Source organism: Lathamus discolor, chromosome 4, assembly GCF_037157495.1.
Source record: "Lathamus discolor isolate bLatDis1 chromosome 4, bLatDis1.hap1, whole genome shotgun sequence".
NCBI lineage: Eukaryota > Metazoa > Chordata > Aves > Psittaciformes > Psittacidae > Lathamus > Lathamus discolor.
Window position 1 is genome coordinate 98,142,085 of NC_088887.1, and position 24,316 is coordinate 98,166,400.

Consider the following 24,316-nt stretch of genomic DNA (forward strand, 5'->3'; position numbering starts at 1 on the left):
CTTGAGATCCTCAAGACCATGCACTAAATGAGTGCATGCCCTGAGGAAGTTCAGTGCTTCTGTGCATGATTGATTATGTAGCTTTCTGCTCTTTTCACAGATTTCAGACATGTCATTTACCTGTGAGCACATTGTGACCTTCTTGGCTTTGGACAATTTATCATGGACCTGTAATAGCTTGCACCCTGGGACTAAATCAGGTTTTCTGTAAGACACACCTTTAAAAACTGATCAGGACACAAAAAAGTAAGTAAGGTGCAATGAAAAGCAGTGCTCTCACTAATGCTGAGAACTAAACTCATGCTTAGTTTTCAGGCTAAGCATTAATTCTAATGCTTAGTTCTCAGGCTAAGCATTAATTCTAATGCTTAGTCTGAGAACTGAGACTCAGAGCTGTGTGTTACTTTCAGAGTAGCAAAGGAACCATCAGGGCAACAAATCAATGGCAGAAGAGAACCGCCACTGAGCACTGGTTGACATAAAAAAATGAACAAGATGAGAGCATTATCAAGCGATATTGGTCCTAATTCAGAATTTTCCCACACTAAGCTGTATAAAGTCCACAGATATCACCTTGCTAGTACACAGGGCTCCTCTATTTCCTGTCCTACTTAGTGAACAGCTTCTTAGGTTTGTGGATAAATTTTGACTCTGACATAGCTCACCACACAGCAGCCAATAAGGCTGGTGCTCAGGCATTCAATGTGCTACTTCCTGCTGCTCACATTGTCTGCTTTCCTGGAAAGTGCGGAATGTAAAGTGACTGAGCAGCCTCGAGGACAACACTCCCAAATCCTTGATTCCATTTTCCAGGCACTGGAGGAATCTGCCAGGAGCAACAGATGATGAAGAGCTGGACAGTCACAGAAGCAACTCAACACGTGGGTTTGCAAGATCAGAGGCACCAGGAGCCATTTCTGAGTCAAGCTGAAAGCAGCGGTAGCCAAGTGCTTGCTCTAGGACCAATGCTGCTCATATGCTTTTTGCAGCTATCTGCCAGTATCATGGTCCTGTTTTCCAAGCAGGAGACAGATGGAAGCTGCTTCTCAGTTAGGCAGCAGTGGACACCAAGTCCTGAAGTTTTTGGTGAGGCTCACAGCAGAATTAAGCTGCACTTGGAAAGAGGAGTGATTTCAGCTTGGGGTTTTGGTTCGGTTCCACCCCTGGAGGAAGCAGAAACATGACTTTATCTGTACAGGAGCACAGCAGCCAGCCATACTGCTTGTTATCCTCTTTTTAAAGGCCAGAATAGATGGTTTCTAGCCAGAATAGATGATATACAAGAAAGTGTAAAATCCTCATCATGCACCTAATTATGTTTTACTACACTGTGGGGGGATATTTCCTTCTGAGTCCATCTGCTGATCAGGCTGTACCCTGAAGCACGTGAATTGATTGCCCTCATGGTTTTTTCTCCTACTTAAAGTAACTGCTGACGCTTTATTTTTATTCGTATGAATGTTTAAGCCTTTCTGAAGCATTGAAAATTATGATTAATTGTGCAATGAAAATCAATAATGGAAGGGCTTACAAAGCCAGCTTGATTTGGGAGTGAATCCCAGACAGCTGCTTTTTCTAAGAGTGATGGAAGAAGTTGGAGAAAAGCAACAGCAAAAAATTCCAGATCCCGCTTTTTTGTGATATTTGTCATAGGTTTAACCCCATCAGTATCTGCTGGGAACCTTATTACAGGCTTCCGTTACCAGCTCACGAAAGCAAAGCCTCAAGTGCCTCAAATAAACAGAATACCCAATTAAACAGAGGTGCATTGAAAAGTGAGAATGTTTGTACTCCTGTAACAGAATGCAGCTATTCCCACACCTCCAGGCCCATGACAGATTTATTTTTCAAGGGAGATTATAGAGATAAAAATGAAGATCTGGTAAGGCATTTGCTATAGTGTCCCTGACAACAACACTTATCCGCTTTTGCACACTGGCAGCTGCTAGCGTTTTGCCTAGGGTTAAATATCCCTATTTTACTCCATTTCCCAGAGGAGAGCATTTTCAGAACTCGAGCGAGGCAGTCTCTAAATCTCCAGACAGAGTGAGTGCCATCTCGCGGTTCACTCTCCGTGCTGCACTGGTCCATGGCTGATGTAGAGGCTGGCTGCAGGTTGAGGCCCAAAGGGTGTCCCAAAACGCAGCCTGGGGCACAAGGGGCAAGCAAAGGGGAGGGCTGCATGGCAGGGTGCCTGGTTCCAGTGCTGAAGAGGAGGAAAAGAAGCCTTCTTCGCAAAATATGCTTTGAGTAACAGTGTACATCACCAGAGCCTGAGCTAGGGGCAGGTTTTGTTCTCCACAGACACCTCGCCACTGAGAAATGCATGATGCATGAAAGCCTCCTCTCCCTCCCTCTCTCAGCAGGCTTCTCTAAAATTCCTACCCCTGTGCAAAAAAATGAGTTGCTAAGGGCTGGTGGATGGGAAATGCCTGAAAATCCCTTCTCTCTGGGGATAGCTGCTGCTTGCATTTGTCTGGGATCAAGGGAAAAGACCCTCCTCTTACCCTGGTGCTGATACCATCTCCCATCATTCACCTACTTCATGCCTCACATCTGTACCTGAGTCTGGAGTGAGGACATCTTCCTGAGATGGGGAACCCAGAGCAAGGCTGTCTTCAGGCATGACTACCTGGCATTTCCAGATCTACACTCAGTATCAAGCCAAAAATGGCCCCTTGCACTTTGCAAACATGCATGAAACATGCACAAAACACATGGCCATCCCACCTGAGAGAAATGCTGTTGTCTGCATTTTACTCACCCTGGTTTACCTCTGTAGGACAAGTAAGGCAACATAAGGGAAGAACAGCCACCTTTTCAGTGCCACCCCTCTTGAATGGCAACAGTGGGTTCTGTGCCGGGGAAGAAGAGCAGCAGCATAGGGGTGATGCTCTGGTAACTCCCCCTTGCTGGGCAATAACCTGGGGTGATGTCTCCATTGTGTAACACTAGAGATGTTCTCCTCCTCTGCCAGCACTGGGAAATACTGTGACCAGATGAAACTGGTCTTAGGATACTGCACCTTTCCCACCCTGTATTAAATACATAGGCTCATGAGAAGAACAGGGTGCCCAGATCTGATCAGGAGCAGGATCTGAACATCAGTACAGAAAAAAAATAGTTTGCACTGCAGAATGCTAAAAGAGACAAAGTTTGTGGGTATATGAGCAAAGGAAGACAATGACGGTTACTGCACTGAATGGGGAAAGTCATACTGGGCCAGGCTGCAGGTCCAGTCAGCAGAGTCCCATCTTGGAGTGGCATGTTCAGAAATGACCTTGGAAATCTTCCTGCTTTCTGCCATCTGCAGCATAACAATGTGGAGGATACATCCTTAGTGAGCCCACAATTGTTTGGGTTTTTTTGCATCTGTCTCTATTTCAGCTCTATGATATACCCTTCCCCATTAGCACACGCATTACTAAAAGCAAAGACTACACATTTGGCTTTATAGAACATTTTATTTGGAGAGACTTCTCATGTCATTGAATACTGATTCTTTATTAAGGCAATTCTGGAGGGGCTGAAGGGGAGGGAGGGAGAAAGGGAGGGAACTGAGACTGTGTCAACGGGATTGCATTAAGGCCAAATTCCCTCCTTCTGCATTTCACCACAGTAAAATCCACATAAAGGCCAGAACAGTAAATTAATCATGCCAAAGAAGAGATTCAGTGAAAATACATCCCACTGACTATCCATAGACGGGGCTAGGTCCTTAACTGAGGCAAACTGACAGTACCTTGTTAGCTGCAAAGCTATGCTGATTTAGCTCTGTTGAGGATCCCAGCCTAGGTTCAGGGAACCATTTTAGTATACGTTTCATATGCAAGCACAGTTTTAAGTGGCTCTCCTGAATCCAGGCCACAGCCCTTGGAGTGCAAGTCCGTGAAGTTATCAGAGTTTAATTTGTATTTACTACACAAGTATGTAGCTTTGTGTTCCTTTGGTTCGCTTCTTATCATATTGCTACTAACTGAGTGTATCCCCTTAGTTTCTTTAACATGGCTTTCATTTCCCTCATGCTTCCCAATCTGCTTATATTTTACGTGTATTATGACATAAAAATGAATTATCCATTGGAGAGCATTCCCTGCAAAGGTTCCAAAGTTTGGATGTTCTTGGAGGACCAGGTTACGATATATTTTTTTCAGTGAGTAGTAATGTACTCTGTGAGTAATGCCTCTGACAGCAGAGGTGTAACTTGCAGGAAAAAGTACTGCTCTGTTCACATATCAGCAACACACTGCAGACCCCAGACACTTCTCTCTTTCCACAAAAATTTCCTAAGAGGATCCTACCATTCAAAAAATACAGTCACTAGTACTTGCATTGGCTTAGGGATACCCTTTTGTTATCCCAGGTGCAAACTGGAGGAAAGTATGGCAGAAATGCCATAGCATGCCAAAAGCATGAAGACATTTTCAGGCAGAAGCAGTATATAACATTTCATAATCCTAAAAGCTGTCTTTATCTCCCAAAATGAAGATCTCCAGGTGAACTCTGACAGAATACCCTGGTATCCATTAATAAAAGTATGAAAACTTACTCAGGAATATGAAATAGTTATATCTAGCGAAGTGGAAAATAAGGCAAAAAAAAAAAAAAAAGTCAAGCACATATTAATGTTCAAAAGAAAACATTTCCTGGATACATGTGGATACACAACTTTAGTATGATCTGGAACCGTGTTAACATTCATGCCTTTAAAGCATGAGCACCCTGCATATTCCTTGGTACGGAGAAAAGCATCCAGCAGTTTGAAGGAATCAAAAGGGTGAACACCAGGCATCAGTACAAGTATTTTGTGCTTTAAACTTTCTTCATGCCTTTTCCCATAAGGCAAGCAAACACTGTCATGACCATTTTGGGTTTTACTTCAACCAGGTCTTCTGGAAGGGCATAGACTCTTGCTCCAATTTTTCTCGCCATAGAGATAGCATACCTGCAATGCAGAGGTCAAACAAGCAAGCAAATTAGTGCAGTAGTATTAATTTTCCCTCTGTTAAGAAGTTTTTACATGATTAATACCAGAATGAGTTGGGAACTTATTGATTCATCAAAAGTAAACTTTTCTATAGGAATGTATAAGCTTCAGAGATGACTACATTTCTGGTAAAAGGTAGAACATATTCCCAGATAGTAGAACAGTGATTATCTGCAGCATGGGAGACTGCAGGTTGAATTTTTGTATGAAACGTTTAGTCTCCCATTGCCTGAAAGATAATTCTCGCAGCCAGCCATTCATGGCCTTGCTCCCCTCAATCTCTGTGACTCAGTCTTTGCACATAAATATAAATTTACGAGGATGGAAAGCAGAAGACTGGTGTTGGTGGAGATTGGAAATGTTGGTGCTGTTGGAAATCAACAGCTGATGCTGGTGCTGTTGGAAATCAACATTCAGGGACTTCTGCCTGAGTCACACCCAGAATTTGTACGCTGAGCTTCCCATCTCCCCGCTCAGAGTGCACTGTTGCACTGCTACTGGCTGTTCTATTTTTTAACAAACAAAACCCTAGAAAATCCAGGTTCTTCCTACTGCAGAGCACATACATTTGTGAAATTCTCGCAGAAATGCAGAGAAAGAGGGCTGGGACAACAGAGAGGAGGGGAGAAGAGGAAAACATCAGCAGAGGGATGAAGAAATATAGTTAGAAGCACATGTGGGACTGCAAGGAAAGAAAGAGAACAGATGGTAGGAAATGGAAAGGAAAAAGAACAGTGGCATTTATAAAAATGATGGCAGCTCTGACTGTAGTTGCCACATAGCAAAACAGAAGTTAAACTGATGATGACTGGGAGGTGATTTGTGTAACTCTGAAAGGAAAGGGAGAAGTCCCCAGGATTGGCTCTCTGCTGGATTTGCACTCAGGAGAAAAAAAATTAGTATCCACATTCATAAACCCAGTTTTTCAGGCATGAATCCTGTTCTCCCCCTTCTCTCTTAAATATGCCCTTGTTCCACCTGTATGTGACAAAAGAGGTATCCTGACCTCTAATCACTGGTTTCCATGGCTCACTATTGTTGGCATTGTTCCCTGATCTCTGAAAGAGTTTTAAATTTAATAAGAGAAAATAGGGGCTTGTGAAGCCAAGTGATTTTGATCCCTTCAAGGGAATTATAAAGCAGGAATTATATATAACATCACACACTTCATTTCCATTGATAGTCTTTTTTACTGCCTAACTCTTAGCCTTCATGCTTCTGACTCTGGAGGTATTAGCTGAGGTTGTGCCAGATGAGAATGATAGCAGAGCAGTTTTCAAAGACAGAGCAGGTAACTCATGTAAGTGTCACTTGACAGAAACGTACTTAGCATTATTCAGTTTCTCCTCATCATTCAGGTCCTCTGTTTTCAAGAGGTCATATTTGATTGATCCTGGTTGAATGGCATCAATGAGATCCAGGACTGGCATGCTGGTGCTGATTTTGCTATCCTGCATAGATGAAAAATACAATTAGATGCAACAACAGAATGACTGATCTCCCACAAAGCCTGAGTCTAGGACCAAGAACAATGGACAGCTCAGTCAAATACCATTTAGATCTCCACAAAGGGCTGCTTAGCATCATTTTTCCTCTAAGCCGGACTAAGAACCATTTAAAGGATTTATGGTTTGTTTGTTTTTTTTTTTTCCCCCAATGAATAAGATATCATAGAATCATTTAGGCCAGAAAAGACCTTTAAGACCGAGTCCAACCGTTAACCTAACGTGGCCAAGTCCACCACTAAACCACATCACTAAGTGCCACATCTACACATCTTTTCATCACCAGGGATGGTGACTACACCACTTCCCTGGGCAGCCTGTTCCAATGCTTGACAACCCTTTCAGTGAAGAAATTCTTCCTAACATCTAATCTACACCTCCCCTGGTGCAACTTGAGGCCATTTCCTCTTGTCCTATTACTTGTTACCTGGGACAAGAGAGACCAACACCAATCTTGCTGCCTGTTTCTCCAGGAAAATGCTGTGGGAAATGGTGTCAAAGACTTTACTAACATCTAGGTAGACAACACCCACAGCCTTTCCTTCTTCAATCAGGCAGGTCACCTTGTCATAGAATGCAATGTCATTAAAGCAAAAGATGGAGTGCTGGGCTGATGAACTTGTTTTCTGTGGGGAGATGATGCTGATACACATGTACTGATGGGAGGTGCAAGCGGACCAGCTGTGTGTCTCCTGTGTGTCTCATTATGTGAAGTCTGATGGATCTGTCCTTGCCTCATGTGAACTGCTGATTTACATCCACCTAGCGTTCCCCACCTTGGAAAGTGTTGCAGATGCATTAGAAAAATTAAAAGCTCTCTGGAATTGGTCTGTCCCTTTGTTTACATGGTACCTTGCAAAATAGGGTGAGGTACCCCCAAATGGTCTACCGAATTATAAATGTATTGTTATTGCTCTTTGTAATACTGTGATTTGTAATTGCTGTTGTTTAATAATAATTGACAGCACAGCAATTCTTGCTTAGTTCCAGGCATCATTCCTGCCCCTGTACTCTGATTTCCAATGTCAAACTGGCATTCAAGGCATTTCCTGTCATGTTCATATCATGTTTCTGTTAACTTTTCATAATAAAGCCCCTTGAATAAAGTCTGTATATCTGAACATGCTTTTAAAAGGGAATAAAAAATGACCAAATTATGTAGTTAACTATATTAAAAAATTTAGTATGTGCATGTATATGCATATATACATCTATATACAGGCAACATATGCATAACAGACACACTGGATAAGAGATTCCTAAGCAGAGACTTCTAACAAAAAAATATACCTTGAAACTGGAGATGGTTGAATTCTTCCCAGCTGCAGTCAGTGTTTCATTGACCCAGCTGACAATGATTTCATCATTGACCTTCTCTCCACCACCAATGTCTTCAAGGATATTCAGGGTGTACCTTAAGAGGGAAGCCAGGATATCTGCATTTGCTCAAAGTCTACCATAACCTCAGAAGCATCCTGTACGTGTGCAGCTTGAGAGATATCACCCCAACAGTCCTCTTAGAACTGATATTGCCCTGCTTCCCACCCTTCAGAGCATATATGAATTGCACTGTAACATGATAATTGATCTAATGGGTCTAATTCATCCCCAATTCCCTTATCACTGTTTTGGGCATGTCAGAAGCTTTTTGATTTTCAGAATTGTAAAAGGTCCCTTTTAGTGGATCTTGATGTACATAACTCATTCTCATAGTGCTTAAAAAAAATGATCACTGGCTTTAAGGACAGAAGGGAATCGTTATACTCATCTAAGAGTGACCTTCTACATAAACACAAGCCTGGAATATTTTGCTTATATGTCAGCATACACCTTGGAAAGACATCCAAAACTGATGACAAGTAATCGGATCCCTAGATTAATTAACTGCCTGATAAACCTGTACCTTGCTTTATAGACTGAATTTAGTCTGTGTTCAGTTTCTAAACATTGGGTCTCTTACACAAAGTTATGGAGCTCTTAAACATGCACACAAACACACACATACACAGAGAATTACATTAAAGCAGGGAGAGCTACTTCATTGCATCTGCTTCAGGTAGCAGATTACAAACCTTCTCCATCAATTTCTTGTTTCCAGTATATTCTTCCCATTCTCTGATACAGAGACCATCAACTTTTTTTTTTCTCTTTCATGCAATGAACATTTATTCATGCTATACAGACAGTGACAATAATAATATTCTACATGAGTTGCCTGTAATGGCCTTGCCCACAAGATGATGTGCTTCCTGATTGCACCCCTAACTAGGAGCGAGCAAAAGGTTACTCTGTCTTTGCATATAGGCGCAAACAGAGTAGTTAGAAAGCGTGTCGGGCCTTCTCAGTGATAGCAGCAGGAGACTGTCACAATGCAAACTGAGTATACAGTTTGCAGTTTGTGCCTGGCTGCCATACCTTCTCATCAACTGCCAGATTAAGGCCAGCGTGAGCGTACGGTTTCCTTCATTCAGATCTTGCCCAGCGATGCCAACAAGGGAAAATTTGGCTTGATTCTTTCCCAGTTCCACTGCATAGTTGCAATTTTCAAGCTGTAAATGACAGGGTCAATTAGTGCAGCTCAAAAATACAGAAAAAAAAAAAGAAGACAAGGCACTGTTACTTTAAATTCTTTTGGTTGCTTAGTCCTGATCCTCCTGGGCAAAAAGGAGCTTTGAGGCTCTGTGATAATACAGCTGTTTTACTATCAGTAGCCGGTACCAAAACACCGTCGTAAACAGTTAACATAGACGGAAATGTTATACTTCACCATCAGGACCTGAAAAACTGATTTCCCTGGATAATACCAATCTATGGCTCATGGGTACATCCAACATCACAGCATCGCACTGAGACAAAGGATTAGTGTCCCAGTCAATACTGTGGTCAGTTAATCACTCTGGCTTAACTGGATGGAATTACTCATCCAGATAGCTGGGAGAAAGCTTTGTATTTAGCATCAACTCTGTAATCAGTTTTTGAGGCATCTGATCAAGAATGCTTATCATCACTGTCTTCATTTGATGTGGAGGGCAGTGATCCAGACAGCTGCAATTAAGCTGGTGCCATATGACTTACAGTGAAGATGCATTGTGATTGGTGACTAAGACAGCAGCAAAAGTGGCCGGCAAATATTGACACCAAAGGTACTGAGTCTTTTTTCTTTACAAATATTATTCACCTGTCAAAAGAGCCAGTGAGTCAAAGGTACATTTCTTTTTCAGGATGAATAATTATTCACTGACTATACAAAAAAAACCCCAAACATTTAATGTGCTGTACTTGGGACTTGAGAGCAATGCAAGTGCCCATATTGCTGTTTGAAATGATATAAACATCCTTTGAGGATAGAGCATCGCTACTGGAGCTATTCCAACTCTTTTTACCTTCTTCATGTTGCCACCTAGTTTAGGATATGGTGGTTTGTTCACTCTGTTCCAGTCTACTGGCACTTTGATCTTTTCATAGAGCTGGAAGATGACCAAGGCATCTGACAGGTCACTGAAAACAATAGAAAAGATATATCGTTGTCCAAACATCAGAGGAAAGGAACCAAATTGAATTATTAATGGAAGTAAAGATAGTTTTCTATTAAAAAAAAAAAAAGGCAAAACAAGAAAAAAAGAGCATATATTCTTAATATTCTTATGGGGTCCAAAAGTTTTTGGTTTTTAAGCAATTTGGTGGACAAATTTATTATCTGAAGAAAGTGTAATACCTCTTCTTACCTATATAAATGATTTACATGTGGATTAACACCCAGAGAGTTCATCCAGTTCCTGAAAGTCCTCTCTTCCCTTGTCTCACCTAAAACAACAGACACATCAATCAACAGGCCTGCAAAACACAACACTTCCGTAAAATAAGTGTCCTGTGATGAAACCATAACTCAGAATTTACAGTGCACTGAACCATAAACAGAAGGAGACACTGGTTGACATGTGAAATAACAGAGCATGGTGCAGCGCGTAATATTTCTTCATGCCCTATATATTACTGCATTTGGGCAGATTGGCCTTGAAATGCCTTCAAGAAATCAAGAACATCCTGTGCCCTAGCATGAACAGCTTCACTATGAGGCTGAAAAAGAAGGACCATCCTTTCACTCATCCATACAACAGTGGCCCTGAAACTCATCCATACAACAGTGGCCCTGACCCCAACCCAGAGCAAGCAGGCAACAGGTTTATGCAAGATCTGAGTTTTAAATTATACTCTCAATTAAGGGAATGCTAAATCAACCCTAATTTCAACTAACCAGCACACTCAATAGTCTGCACTCAGATATCCCACAGACATTTTTGTCTTTTAACATGCGCTGTCCACAGAACAGACCTCCAAAATACAAGAAGCCACATGCAGGAGAAGAGCAGCCTCCCTTTCTCAAGGCTGCCTGTGCTAATGGTGCAATGACTATATTTGAAGGACATGAGGCTAGGTTAACATATCATCAACTCAGAGCTGGGAATACTGTGGCACTGATGTCCAGAAACATCCTTTATTTGCATTCTCCTCACCTTCAATAGAGCTCCAGTTGATGTCCTGGTTCTCTGGCTTGTGCAGGGCAGGGTATTTGTTAAACAAGTTGGCGATGAAGGCCAAGTTTAGCTTTGGGTTCCCCCGCACAACGTCGGTGGCGGTGACGAACTGCCGGCAGCCCAACCGCTCCGCCTGCTGCAGCATGCACTCTGCTCGCTGGACATCATCCTTCTCCTGCTCCAGAAGAAAACGGGATCATCAGCCTCACCCCATCGCCTTGCACTGCACACGAGAACTACCCGGAGCTCACATGGAGCTACACGTGAGGCTGTTAAAGCAGGTCCTTGTTGGATTTCTATTTCCTTTCCCACTTTTATGAACATCAGGTCTGTGTTTTCAGATGGGCTTTACCTACAATCTGGCCATCTCACCCTAATGCTTTTGCAGTTATATTCCATGTAAAGGCAGATGGTTTGATGAAATTCACAAAGAAATATACTTGTTACATGTTAGCAGTTTATCAGTGTCATTCAATGGTTGTTTCAGTTTCAGCAATAACATCTAATGAAAACACACCATTAAATTCATTGAAAGCTTTAATTTCTGAAATACAAAATCAGGTTGCAATGCTCAAAAGAGTTTCCTTGTTCTGGCATCCCAGTGCAACTCTGTGTTGGCCAGCAATGCAAGTGAAAGATAGAAAATATCGGCATTTACTCTAAACTTATCTCATTTTACCCTTAATCCTGACATGTCAATAGTAATAGCCGGAATGCCTTCTTCATCTCCCTTGGGGGCAACCTGGTTCAGCAGATGGTAATAAGCTCTTGAGTCCTGTGACAGACAGAGAAATTAAAGGGAGGAAAAATTACATCTAAGGCTCAGGTACTGCATGCCAATGCTCCTCTGAACCATGTGCCTGCATGCTTTATTTTTATTGCATCAATCTTTGGGCTACATAATTAAATTAATTAAGCTAGAAGCATTTAGCAGTTCCTACTTTATGCTGTATTTGCCAGGTCTATTTCTTCCCCAAGTCAATATATATATATGTATGCTGCAGAACGCTCAGCGCCTGAGACAAAATGCTGTGTGTTGCACAAAAGGACAGCAACAACAAAAAGGTATTAGAATTGGCTTAATCTGAACATTAAATTAGAGATAAGAAAATGCATACCTTTATAATGCTGTAGAAGTCAGGCTGCTGAACATTTAATAAAAGAAAATGCAGAAGGAGAAAGCAGATGGTTAAAGCAGATTTCAAAGCAACGCCGGAACAGTTATGGAAGAGAAAGCATAGTTTTCAGGGACAAAAGTTAAAATCAACAACAGTATCAGCATTTTTCAGGCAAAAGGGCAGCAAAAAGACAAGGATTTAACATGTATCTAATCTTTTGTGAAATGTAATGTTACTTCCATGTGTGGAAAATATTAATTCAGTAATAACTCAAACAACTGAAAACAAAGCTACATGTTAATATATAGGGACTTGACCAACCAACTCAACTAATACTCTTCAAAATATAGCTTTTCCCATGCTATGGTGGGAGCAGGCAGGTCAGGTCACACCTGGCGAGGCTGGTGTGCTAGCCATCCCCTGGCTTTCCTGGAAGCTCAGACACCCTCCACTACAGCCCTAGGATGCTGGCCGTGCCTCAAACTGTAGCTTTAGCATCTGAAACCCACCAGAATGCACCACTGAGGTTCAGATATATTTGCCTCGGAAGAATAAGGATCCTACAGGAAAAGATCTGCTGAAATTTGCACTCACAAGCCCGTGAAGTCCCAAGTGCATGACATATGCTGCATGGACTAGAGACCCATCCTTGCAAGTGCCTCCCTATCTAGCTACATTATTTTGAATAGTCATACTGAATTAAAATGTGGAGGTAAGTGCGTGCAGGGTTATAGCAAAGGTTGGGACACAGGAGCACGTAACCCAGGTGCTGTACTGAAGGAAAGATCAAGTGAAGGAACTGGAAGATCCCCATCCTCTTCTTCTACACTTAGTTACATGTCTGGGTAAGGTCTAACTTTTACAAACTAAAGCCAGGTCAAGAGGCATTTAAGGACTTTTGGGAAGGAAAGCAATAGAGGCAGGGAACTGAAAATACAGTGGTAGAGTCCATACGCTGTGTTCAGAACCAGCAGCCATTTCTTTCCTAGGCATGTGGTGTGCTGGGGCTTAGAAGTCAGGAGGAGGAATACTACTAAGCAGAAAGGTAAACCACACTAAAATGATTTTATTTGCCTGGCCCCATATATTTGGCAGAGCAGTCTCAGCTGCTTGGATTGGATCAGCGAACAAACCCATTTGGAGAAGAGGGATTTGGATGTGGAGCTACTGGTTTGCTGTTGTTGGTCAGTGTTTCTCATACCTTGATGTCTGAGCTGAAGTTGCTGACTTTGTTGCATCCTGCGTTCTCCAGGTGATAGTTTGCCCATCTCAGCAGCAGATCCTCTGGAGACAACTTCATCAGATCCTCCAGGCTCTCTCCTTCTCTCAGAAGAGCAATCAAGGCTAAGCAGGGAAGAAAGAGAAAAATAATGATGTTGTGAATACTTATAGAGGAGAATGTATAACTATTTTCTCTCAAATTTTGCTACCCCAGTTTCTAAAAGAGAGGGACCAAAGTGTTGCCAAAATTCAAGCGTGACAGAGGACAGGACATAAAGAGGAAAAGGGTTTCATCAATAAAATGGGGACAAGGCTGTTAGCTGTGGATCTAGTAGTGGATCAAATAGAAACGCAAACCAAACTCAGTGTGCTCTAAGAACTACCCTATTTCCTTGCCTCAGATCTTAATTAAAAGATAGTCATAGAATTGTAGAATAGTTTGGGTTGGAAAGGACCTTTAAAGGTCATCTAGTCCAACCCTCCTGTAATGAACAGGGACGTCTTCAGCTAGATCAGGTTGCTCAGAGCCCTGTCCAACCTGACCTTGAACACTTCCAGGGATGGCACATCCACCACCTCTCTTTGAAACCTGTTCCAGTATTCCAGCACCCTCACTGTAAAAAATCTCTTCCTTATATCTAGTCTAAATCTACCCTCTTTTATTTTAAAATCATTGCCCTTGTCCTATCACAACAGGTTGTGTTAAAATGTTTATCCCCATCTTTCTCATAAGCCCCGTTTAAGTACTTCAGGCTGCTGAAGTCTCCCTGAAGCCTCCTCTTCTACTGACTGAAGAACCCCAGCTCTCAGCCTTTTCTCACGGAGAGGTGCTTCAGCCTTCTGAACATTTCTGTTGCCCTCTTCTGGACCCATTGCAACAGTTCTATGTATTTTCTGTGCTGAGGGTTCCAGAGCTGGATGCAGTGATATTGACCATAGGGGCAAGACGGGAATGAAAAAATGAACACAGAGTTTTTGCAGCTTAGATGAAATCTCCGCAGCGTTTACACTGAAACTGAATCCACACAGGTATTCTGAAGAACTTGCACATAACTTCATGAGTTTATGGGCCAGTAGGGTTAACTCATCTCTCAATTGGAGAAGATATCCTATTTATATAAAATAATAGCATAATAGTTATGTTCATAAAAGGAGAAAAAGGCAGGAGGGAAGGATCAACCCTCGTAAATGCAGGATTCCTTGGAAGAAATATGGACTTGCTACAGAAAGGAAACTATATCTAAAGTTCCGCAGATAATTTGATATAGGGTACTATGGGGTTAAACTGAACCAGAAGGGGATAATAAAAGGATTTGGAAGTGGACGGTGTATTTTATGAAGAGAGAAACATCAACACTGAAGTAGGGTGAAGAAGGATTCTTGTGGAGGTGGATCAAAGACTGATTTTTGGATTAATGTTTTCATCTCTTTTGCATCAATTACCTTGGCACATATACTAGCAACGTGCTGAATATTTGATAATGATGTTCACTAGGTGGCATAGTCAATACAGAGGATCATCAGGAAATCAGACAGAAAGAACTAGATGACAGTAATAAAAAATGGAATGTAGTTTAATAGTGCCGTGTTCAAAGACATTCACTAGGGAATTAATATAAATAACTGCTATTAGCCAAAAGCTTACATGAACAGAGGATGAGAGCAACTTGAGTGTATTAAATGTCTTCTGAACTACTCTGAGCCAGCATGTGATATGGCCAGGGGAAAGCCAAACATGGTATTAGTGCATGCCATGTATTTCCCATAGAGGTTTGGATGTATTAATGCCTTGATACCATGTGCTTATGAGAGCTCATTGGAAATACAGTTCCCCATAGTCAAGGGTTATCAGGACAAGACAGAACTTGAAAAGAAATCAAAATTATCTTGGTTTGTCTATCCTGACAAACTTAAATCTGAGATGAGAAGTGAAGGAGAAAACACCATAAATGGACAAATAGCTTTTAAGCAGGGTATGGCTACCTATAAAGGAATGGGAACTGATGGCTCTGGCTATGGAAGTGATAGAAATGTGCAAGGGGTGAAGCAATGAAGGTAACACCTGCACAGGAACTGGATGAAAGCAGTGTCACTGTTGGTTGAGTGGACTATCCAGAGGTGGGGGAAAAAAAGCAGCAAGGTAAGGTGCCGTGTGGATCGCATGTACATAATCACAGCCTCACACTGAAAATACTTCACAGAGAAATCTGGCATTGGTAAGACACAACTGGAGTGCTGTGTCCAGCCTAGGGCTTCCCAGTACAAGAGAGGCATTGACAAACGGCAGCAAGATTAGTGGAGAGAAACCAAGATGGTTCAGCTGCAGTACATGATATATGAGAAGAGGATGAGAAAACTAAGTTTGTTTAACCTGAAAAGAGGTCTGAGAAGGGAATAAGTATTATCTCCAACAACAGAGGGGCCAAAATTGCATTTTCCCAGTATGCACAGCAAAAGAATGAGAAGTTGCAGTCACAAGGTGCAGGAAAGGAAATCCCAACAGGATGTAAGGAACAAAAAATTCACAAGAGTGGTTAGACTCTGGAATAAGCTGCCCAGAGAGCACTGGAAAAGGCCCTGAGCAACCTCACCTAACCTTGAGATGGCACTGCTTGAAGTGGGTGGTTAGATGGCTGAAACAGAAGACATGCAGGGTGGACCTCCTGAGGTTCCTTCTAGCCTAAATTAGTCTCTGATCCTATAATTCTGATTTCATAAAGAAAGAGGAGATGTTTGACAACCAAGAGCAAGAAAAGAGCAAAGCTTTCTAAATGCAGTGTAGCATCTCCTTATCCCAGATTTAATGCCGAAACACCAATATACCTGGGTGTAGACCATCATTCCTGACCCATTGAGCATGAAACTCACTCTGCACATACAAGCCTCGGACATAGCCTTGGACTTTGGAGCGCTGGAACTTGTGAAGAGCAAGGGAAATTAGCGCAGGCAAGAAGACAGGCAAAAAATACTTGAAGAAAAAAATAAATCAAAATTTTCTTTAAAAGAACTTGATCCCTAAGGCTGTTCAGTGATAACAGTAGAGCACTGAAAGGAAGAGCCATACATACCTTCATTCCTGCTGATCTCTATGTCAGCAAAGAGTCCAATTTTAATGACTTGCCATAAAAGACCCAACACCAGGTAAGGTTTCCCTTCTTTTAAGTCTTCAGCTCCAATGTTAACAACATGGCACCCAATGGCTGAAGCAGAGTTCAGGGCGAGGTTCAGATTTTCCTAGGGAAAGAGAACTTCTGAATGATGCCGCAACGGAAGAACTGAGAATACAGGAAGGGAGGACAGACAAAACCAGTGAAATAAACAAGTAGCTTCACTGTGAAGGCATATATGTACATAGAACCACAGAATCATAGACACATAGAATCATAGAACAGTTTGGGTTGGAAAGGACTTTCAAAGGTCACCTAGTCCAACCCCCCTGCAATAAACAGGGACATAGTCAGCTAGATCAGGTTGCTCAAAGCCCTGTCAAACCTGGCCTTGAATGTCTCCAGGGATGGTGCAGCCACCACCTCTCTGGGCAACCTGTGCCGGTTTTTCACCACCCTCACTGTAAAAAGTTTCTTCCTTCTATCTAGTCGTAATCTCTCCTCTTTTAGTTCAAAACCATTACCCTTGTCTTACCACAACAGGCCCTGCTAAAAAGTTTGTCCCCATCTTCCTTATAAGCCCCCTTTAAAGTACTGAGATTTCTGGGTTCCAATGTGAAGATGGAAAGGAGCTCTTTGGCAAAGGTGAAAGACACCATGTCACAAGGCACTGGAGCTCAGACCATACATCTGTATTCACAGAGATGTCTGGGCTCAGTCCCGGTTATCAAACCCAGGCTCTCCCTACAGCTAATGCATAGGCAGATGTTCAAGTGCAGCCTTAGCTTTAGCATGGGGCAAGCTATTAACCTGTGTCTTGCACACATGGAGAAATAAGGGAGCTACAACCCAATCAGCCATCAGATATTCCAGGCTCATCTCTCTTTAAGCACTATGCAAAAGACCTAATACCTAAGATAGAAATAAGTTGCTAGCTAGCAATGTGTATAACCAGCGTATGTCATAGGAATCAGTATGGATGAACCTGCTGGGTTTTCAACATTGACATTCAGCCAAGGTCAGAACTGATCAAGTCTGGATATCTTCTCCATGCTCCAAAATCTGTAATTTGGAGCATAGAGTCCTGGCTTGCGAGCGTCCAGTGGAAATGGACTGTCATTCACAGTGAGGGGCAGAAAGAAACTGATGTTTCAGGAACATTATGTTCCTTTGCCATTTCCTTCCCATTTATAAAAAAGGGTATAAGAAAATCTGGTCTGCACCATTCAGAAAGGTGACTTGGTAAACACAGGGCAAGTAGGGAGGGCAAAGAAGCCTGGAAAATATAATTTATCACACAGATCTGCAATTTTTCACATGAATTTCATCACCGCTGGCATGACAGAAATTTGATTAGATACAAAAGGCAGAGAGAGACATAGTGTAAACTCTCATAAGGTAGAAATATTGGAGCATTTCCAATTAATTACCTTTTTCTCCACCAGAGAGCTTTAAAAGGGTTAAGTTGAAGTGGAAGCTTTATTGATCAAAACATGTCTATGTGTGACAGGGATCGATCTGAGCTGCATCACTAAGCTATGCTGCTGACCAAAACGATTAGAACTGAAAAATGTGGTATACAGCATAAAAATCCAATTTAATGGCTTCTGAGCTTATTTGAGCCCGGCTAATGTTCCATCAAATCAGAGTAGCTGAGGGCTAAACTGGGTTAGGTTTGTATCTCTTCCATATATCTATTTATATTCTGTATCCAGATATGTAGGTGCTGTTCCTGTAAAAATATATCTCTACATATTGTTGTGCGAGCTGGTAAACATAATATATTGGGCTAAGTGCAAACACAAACACAGTCTGTTTAGTCAGATTGCTCATATGTTTGGAAAGAAACAGAAATACAAATCTTCATAGTTTTAGGATGTGGACCTGAACATCTCACTTTGCCATAAAAAACTTTGATTGTGCTGGGCAGGACCACGGCATCTCCAGCCTTTGTGCTAAGTGATTATATCAAAGCATCCTAAGGGGAAAAGCAAAGAATCTTATTGTGTTTTAGTACCTGTATTGTGAAGGGTGTGAGTTTCTTTTTGTTGATTGTTCTCTCATCAATGGTATCTGGCACTGAGAAATTGATCATCTTACTGGAAATAAAAGAAGAAACAACAAGAAATACATTACTAGATATGTAAACACAAAATACAGATACAGTTTTTATCACTATGCTGTAGGACAAGTCAAAGAGTTAAAGTGTTACTGAAAAAATATAGATAGCCTCTGTTTTCCCAGGTACACACAGGCATGCATGCAAGAAATTCTTCTGGGTCACGTGCAGATTGTACTACAGGTGTGAGGCAAAGAATGCCACAAGGTGAAGTTGTGTGGGAAGTTTATTGTGCGGAAAATTTCTGTGAAAGCACTCACTATCTTTTGCTGCTTTGTGTGAACCCCAAAAAGTCCTTGCACAAAAATAAACCCAAGTGACTCCTCAAATTTCACTGAATTCATCTTATTGCAAGGGCCTTTAGGAAAGGAGGAACTCTCATTTAACATAAAAGAAGCTTTATATTTGTGAAGATAAAAGAAGGAAAACCCCCTAGCATTATTAAGGCCGTGAATCTGCAAGATTCATGATCTTAATGTAAGGTCAGCAGCTTCCCGTTAAGCAGAGATGTGAGTTTCTGCAGACTCATGGTTCCCAGTTGTGAGAAAGACAGGTATTATTTACCAAAGCACTATGCCATCACCAACTGCCTGGAAGAGATCATCTGTTTCTGGATTCATCGGGACCACATGCTTACAGTCAGGGTCCTTCTCAAGGGCTTTATTAATCCAGTTGACAAAGGCATACTTTTCTTCCTCTGTGAACACAACATCAAATCAATCAGTTTGCTGTTGCAATACTTTTCCCATCGTTTCATTTACAAAGGCAGAACTTCTGGGGGAGAAGACTCACCCACCACTGTGGTTGGAGGAGTTTGTTGATCAGTCTGATCAACAAACTCCTACAAGGGAAGAATGTTCTGAGGAGACAAGCAAATGAGCTGAAGGCAGCGATGAGCTTGGGCTGGTGAATACTCCTTCCATACTCCCTCCCACTGACTGGGGTTGCTTGGTGCCATGAGAACAGGTGTATGATAGAGACTGGTAATGAAGTTCATGTGATTCAATTATATGTTGCGGCTGCTACACTCTGCTAAGCATAATTTGTAGTTGCACCACAATTTTAATGCATTGTTGTATCATTTTGCTAAATCAAAATCCCATGTGACTTCAAATAAGTTTAAATAGTGAATTCTGTATTGTATATTACATCCTCCACATGTTAAATATCTAGAAGAGCCTGGCCAGGATTGGACTCTCCCAAAGAGTATTCAGAGGGTAGTGGGCAAATGTTCCCTGTAGTCCAACAGGGCTACCCTGTACCAGCAGCATTTGCAGGGGCTCCAGTAACTCAGAGGTGTCCTCTGTGCTAGGGTGGGTGGAGACCTTGGAAGCATTTGTGATGGTACGCTCCCCTCACCCCCAACCTGACCTTTATTTCCTCTCTATAACTCTGCTCAAGCGATAACCATCAGAGGTAGTGGAATGGGTCGTGATGGCCATATCAGAGTCATATCAGAAGTGGATACAGGGGAGACAGGTAACAACACAATAGCCAAGGGTAATCTGAATAATGTGAATCACTACCACAATATACTTGTTCCTAGTTGCTATCAGTGTAGGTCAGCTGTACCTACCTGAGTAAGAGTGTTGTGTGCCGGCACTGGACTGCTCGGATGTCCCACCAATGGCACAGATCCCCTCCTTTTTGTTGATTTGCTTTCGGAATGACTTAGCAACATCATCGCTCTTCAAGTTTTGGAAAATCTTTCAAACATGAGAGACAATTATAAAATTTCAGAGAATTAAATCAAGTTAAACCAGTTTGCTCTTGGGCCGTGAGACATATCCTCTCTGCTTCATACATAGGGAAGCACAGCTTGTGTATTGTTCAGTGGGTTTCTGTGTAAAACTTGTGCATCTGCCATGGCAGAAAAGGATCATACAAAAACTTCTATGTGAACAAAGATCAGCTAAGTAACAGAAATGTATATGGTGTGAAACCGTGGAGCTAAAATGTACAGGAGGAGGGCCTTCAACAGTTTTGGTTTGAAGAAAGGACGAGCAAAAATCTACTTCTCCATCCTGAGGGAAATTCCACTATTTTAGCATTTGGCTTTACCCCAGTTCAGGCCAGAAAAAGAATAAAAAAATGCCCCATAAAGTTTTCAGTTTCAGTCTGATGAAAGTTTTTGCAACCGTTGTCCTGGGTTCAGCAGTAGCAGTCATTCTTCTCCTTCTTAGTAGCTGGTGCAGTGCTGTGGTTTTGACTTTCAGCCTGGGAACAGCGCTGATAACACCACTGTTTTTAGTTGCTGCTCAGTAATGTTTACTCTGACCAAGGACTTTCTGAGCCTCACGCTCTGCCAGGGAGGGGGGGAAGCCGGAAGGAAGCAGAGACAGGACTCCTAACCCAAACTAACCAAAGAGGTATTCCATACCACAGCACTTCATGCCCACTATATAAACTTGGAGGATTTACCTGGGAGGCCCAGATCGCTGCTCAGGTCGGGCTGGGTATTGGTCGGTGGGTGGTGAGAGGTTGTATTCCCTTCTCTTGTTATTTCCCTTATCATTATTATTGTTGATGGCAGCAGTAGTGGTTTGTGTTGCACCTTAGTTACTGGGCTGTTCTTATCTCAACGCGTGGGAGTTACATTCTTTTGATCCTCCACCCCATACCTCCAGGAGTGGGTGAGGGGAAGAAGGGGGAGAGTGAGTGAGCGGCTGTGTGGTTCTGGGTTACTGGCTGGGCTTAAACCATGACAACCATTTAGCCAGAACACAAACCTTTTTCAACTCATAACTGTAAAACTTTATCCAGCTAAATCAACCAAACTGAAAGATACAAAGTATATTCAATATGCAGCTGTGTTCATGTAACTTGTCCCAGTTAATTGAAGGATTTCTAGTTGGGTTACTTCTTTCTTTTCCAGTGAGGAGACTCCTTGGATAAGCTAGATGCCCATGAGACCCTGTGCTTGTGCCTCTCATGTGCCCTAGGGAGCATCTTGAGTAGCCTGCATGGCATCTTACTTACTGAAATAAATTCATCAAAACTGATCCTGCCATCCCCCGTGGCTGTCAAATTCTGAATGAGTTCTCTGGCTTTATATCCTGGGAGAGGGAGATTGGCTGCTTTCAACACGTCTGTTAAATCATTGGTATGGATGAAGCCATTCCCACTGACATCTGCAAAGATTCAAGCAAACATTTATATTCTACATCAGCCCAATGAAATGTACAAACAGAAAGGCTGTTGCATTCATTTTACCTGGGGAAGGGTACGTTATATATAAAAATTTGTTCTCCTGAAACACAGTATTTTCAACCACTGTTCTGTCATTCACATCCAAAGAAAAATTACTGTCACCATTTAACAAACAAAAACCGATAGTGATGAATTTATATGTTTTAGATGTATAGCATTAATTTAACAAAGCTAGGTTTAGATGCATGTAATTACTTTCTGAGGTTATATATAGACAAACATAATTTAAAGAGGTAGTATCCTGTCTACAGAACAGCTAAAGAAAATGGAATTCATGCTGTACAAAGTTCCACCTTATGCATGCATGTATTCATAGGTATAACGTGGTTTTGGCCTGTTTCCAATATCATCAGAAGTCATAAGTTTAGAGGTTTGGAACTGCATATGGTCATCCTTAAAATAAAAACTTGGGCGTTTCTCTGAGATGGTGCTAAACAGATAATCCTGCTGAGCCAGTTGCAAGATCCGGGGTAGGATTTTATGAGAAGATCACCAATACAGGTTAAATAGTTCTTTCTTTGCCAGTTTGTGTAAATCTCCACAGGTAAAAAAGAAAACTGAATCTATCGCATGGAGAGTTTTTGTTTAAAAGCTATGGTTATGTACATGGTTATGTACATACATAGGTTTTTATGCTTACATATTTATATTTGTGTTTTATGTATCTGTGTGTTTCTTGTTCTGCAGATCCTTTCCCCCCAGCCCAGAGGCTGAGGTGTTTTCAAAGAAGCATGTGTTAATTTCCTGCGTGGTAAGTTGCAACGTGAGTTGCTCACTGTATGCTGCAAAAAGGCACTTGTCTTTCAGCATCAGTAGCATAGATCAATGTAGATTGCAAAAAGCATCCTATTAATTTCTGAAGTCATACAACAAAAGGGTCTGGACTTGGAGAAGGAAATGTCTGGGAGAGGAACGAGAGTTTCCTTGCAGAATTTGCCTTGTCAGTGCCTCAGGTGTATGTGGCACACAGTGACCACATGTTTAAGATTGCCAGCCTGGACTACTGTGTGCTCAGAAATGGAACAACCATCACCTGAAACACCAAGAAAAAATGATTAACACATAATCCAGTGAGGCTGACAGATCTGCTAATAAAAGTTAAGTGAGCTGTGAGATGTACAAGGACCTTTTCTTAGAATCTGGGTAGACAGCAACGGTCTGCAGGACTTTAAGGGAGACAAATGAGATGAGATCTTTAAAGTCTTGGAAAGGAAATGCACACTTCAAAAATATATGTGGCTTGAAAGACCATAGTAAAGGGATTACAAATTTTGTGGCCATTTGCACATTTGTCCTCACCAGACTTTCCCTCCCCAAAATAAGCAATTTTCACTAAAATAAATACTTTTTGCTTTCCAAATACTTTGTCGGGAATAAACAATATTCTCAGGAAAACACATGAGAGTATTTCCAGCATGGTTTTCTGTACAGCTTTGGAGGTTATTTCATAAGCCACTCATTGTCGTGCCATCTGTCTCTGGTAAGAAGCTATTGCTCTGCAGCATGCTGATGTGGTTTCATCTAGGAGTGGCAGGAAAAGGACTTTCTGTGGTCTCTGTGATACAGCAGATCAGCACTGGAGTGAATGACCGTTTCCTTATGGCCAATCAGTACATGAGAAAAGAGCTTGCCATGGCTTCACACTTCTGCAGTGTTTCCTGTTCGTTGTACCCACCGACTTTGCTGAAAGCCTCTTGTAGCTCCGCCATCTCCTCCTCTGAGAAGTGTGCGACTGATGCCATTTCTTATTTCTCTGAGTGGCAGGTCTGCAAAAAGAAAGCACTTGGTTTTATTTGGTGCTTTTTGGGGTTTATAGTTGCGATGAAAAAGAGAGGGTTTCAGTTGGATTTTCAGAGTCTCAGAGCAGCTCCCCATAGCTGAAAGCCCAGCTGTTCTCTACATCCTAAAATCAAGTGAAGGGGTAAAATCTTCCATACATGAGATACAAATCCATGTCCCTCCTGTTGTTTTGCCAGGCCCTGCTCAAATCCCAACAATTTTTTGTGTAAATGCTAATTTAATTGGAATTAAATCCTATATCTGCTACCTTTTGTGTCTCATGGGGAAAGCAAATAAAACCACGCTCATTCTTGTTATTCCCCTTTTGAAAGAACACTTCACATTGTGTTTCTTCAGCAGTGCTGGCAAAGAAGCAGCAGCCTTGTCTGCCCGCGGGCCACTGGGCTGGAGCTATCCATTATTTGCACTGGGATATTTGCACTGCCTACCCTTGGATACCTAATGAGAAGCTGGTTACCTTTATGAGATGAGTAGATGCATGGATGATGGATGGATAGATGGATGGATGGATGGATGGATGGATGGATGGATGGATAGCTGGATGGATGGATGGATGGAGAGAAGCTCTTTTACAGGGTGTTCAGAGCAACCAGGTCAGGCTTCCTTGAGGGTTACTTCTCTTCCTGGTTATGGGGAGCATTTAGGGACTTGCCCTTCAAGGTAGCTAAGTTAGTGCCTGAGGCTGGATGGCACTTTAGGAATAGGTGGCTGGAA

At 42.0% G+C, this 24,316-nt stretch overlaps 1 protein-coding gene across 2 annotated transcripts in view; it reads right to left on the minus strand.

The window, feature by feature from the left end:
- Window positions 1–3,444: 3,444 nt before the first annotated feature.
- LCP1 (lymphocyte cytosolic protein 1) overlaps window positions 3,445–24,316 on the minus strand; it is a 47,532-nt gene continuing 26,660 nt past the window's right edge. For both annotated transcript variants that reach the window (XM_065678227.1, XM_065678226.1), the window contains exons 2-16: window positions 23,478–23,568; window positions 21,572–21,723; window positions 20,169–20,298; window positions 19,157–19,289; window positions 18,491–18,572; window positions 16,435–16,600; window positions 13,347–13,489; window positions 11,707–11,802; window positions 11,007–11,202; window positions 10,218–10,296; window positions 9,876–9,990; window positions 8,908–9,041; window positions 7,783–7,906; window positions 6,314–6,438; window positions 3,445–4,945 (exon numbers count right to left, since the gene is read on the minus strand). In XM_065678227.1, the coding sequence (XP_065534299.1) occupies window positions 4,813–4,945; window positions 6,314–6,438; window positions 7,783–7,906; window positions 8,908–9,041; window positions 9,876–9,990; window positions 10,218–10,296; window positions 11,007–11,202; window positions 11,707–11,802; window positions 13,347–13,489; window positions 16,435–16,600; window positions 18,491–18,572; window positions 19,157–19,289; window positions 20,169–20,298; window positions 21,572–21,723; window positions 23,478–23,544 (1,875 nt within the window). In that variant the 5' untranslated portion in view covers window positions 23,545–23,568 and the 3' untranslated portion in view covers window positions 3,445–4,812. The remainder of the gene's footprint in view (window positions 4,946–6,313; window positions 6,439–7,782; window positions 7,907–8,907; window positions 9,042–9,875; window positions 9,991–10,217; window positions 10,297–11,006; window positions 11,203–11,706; window positions 11,803–13,346; window positions 13,490–16,434; window positions 16,601–18,490; window positions 18,573–19,156; window positions 19,290–20,168; window positions 20,299–21,571; window positions 21,724–23,477; window positions 23,569–24,316) is intronic.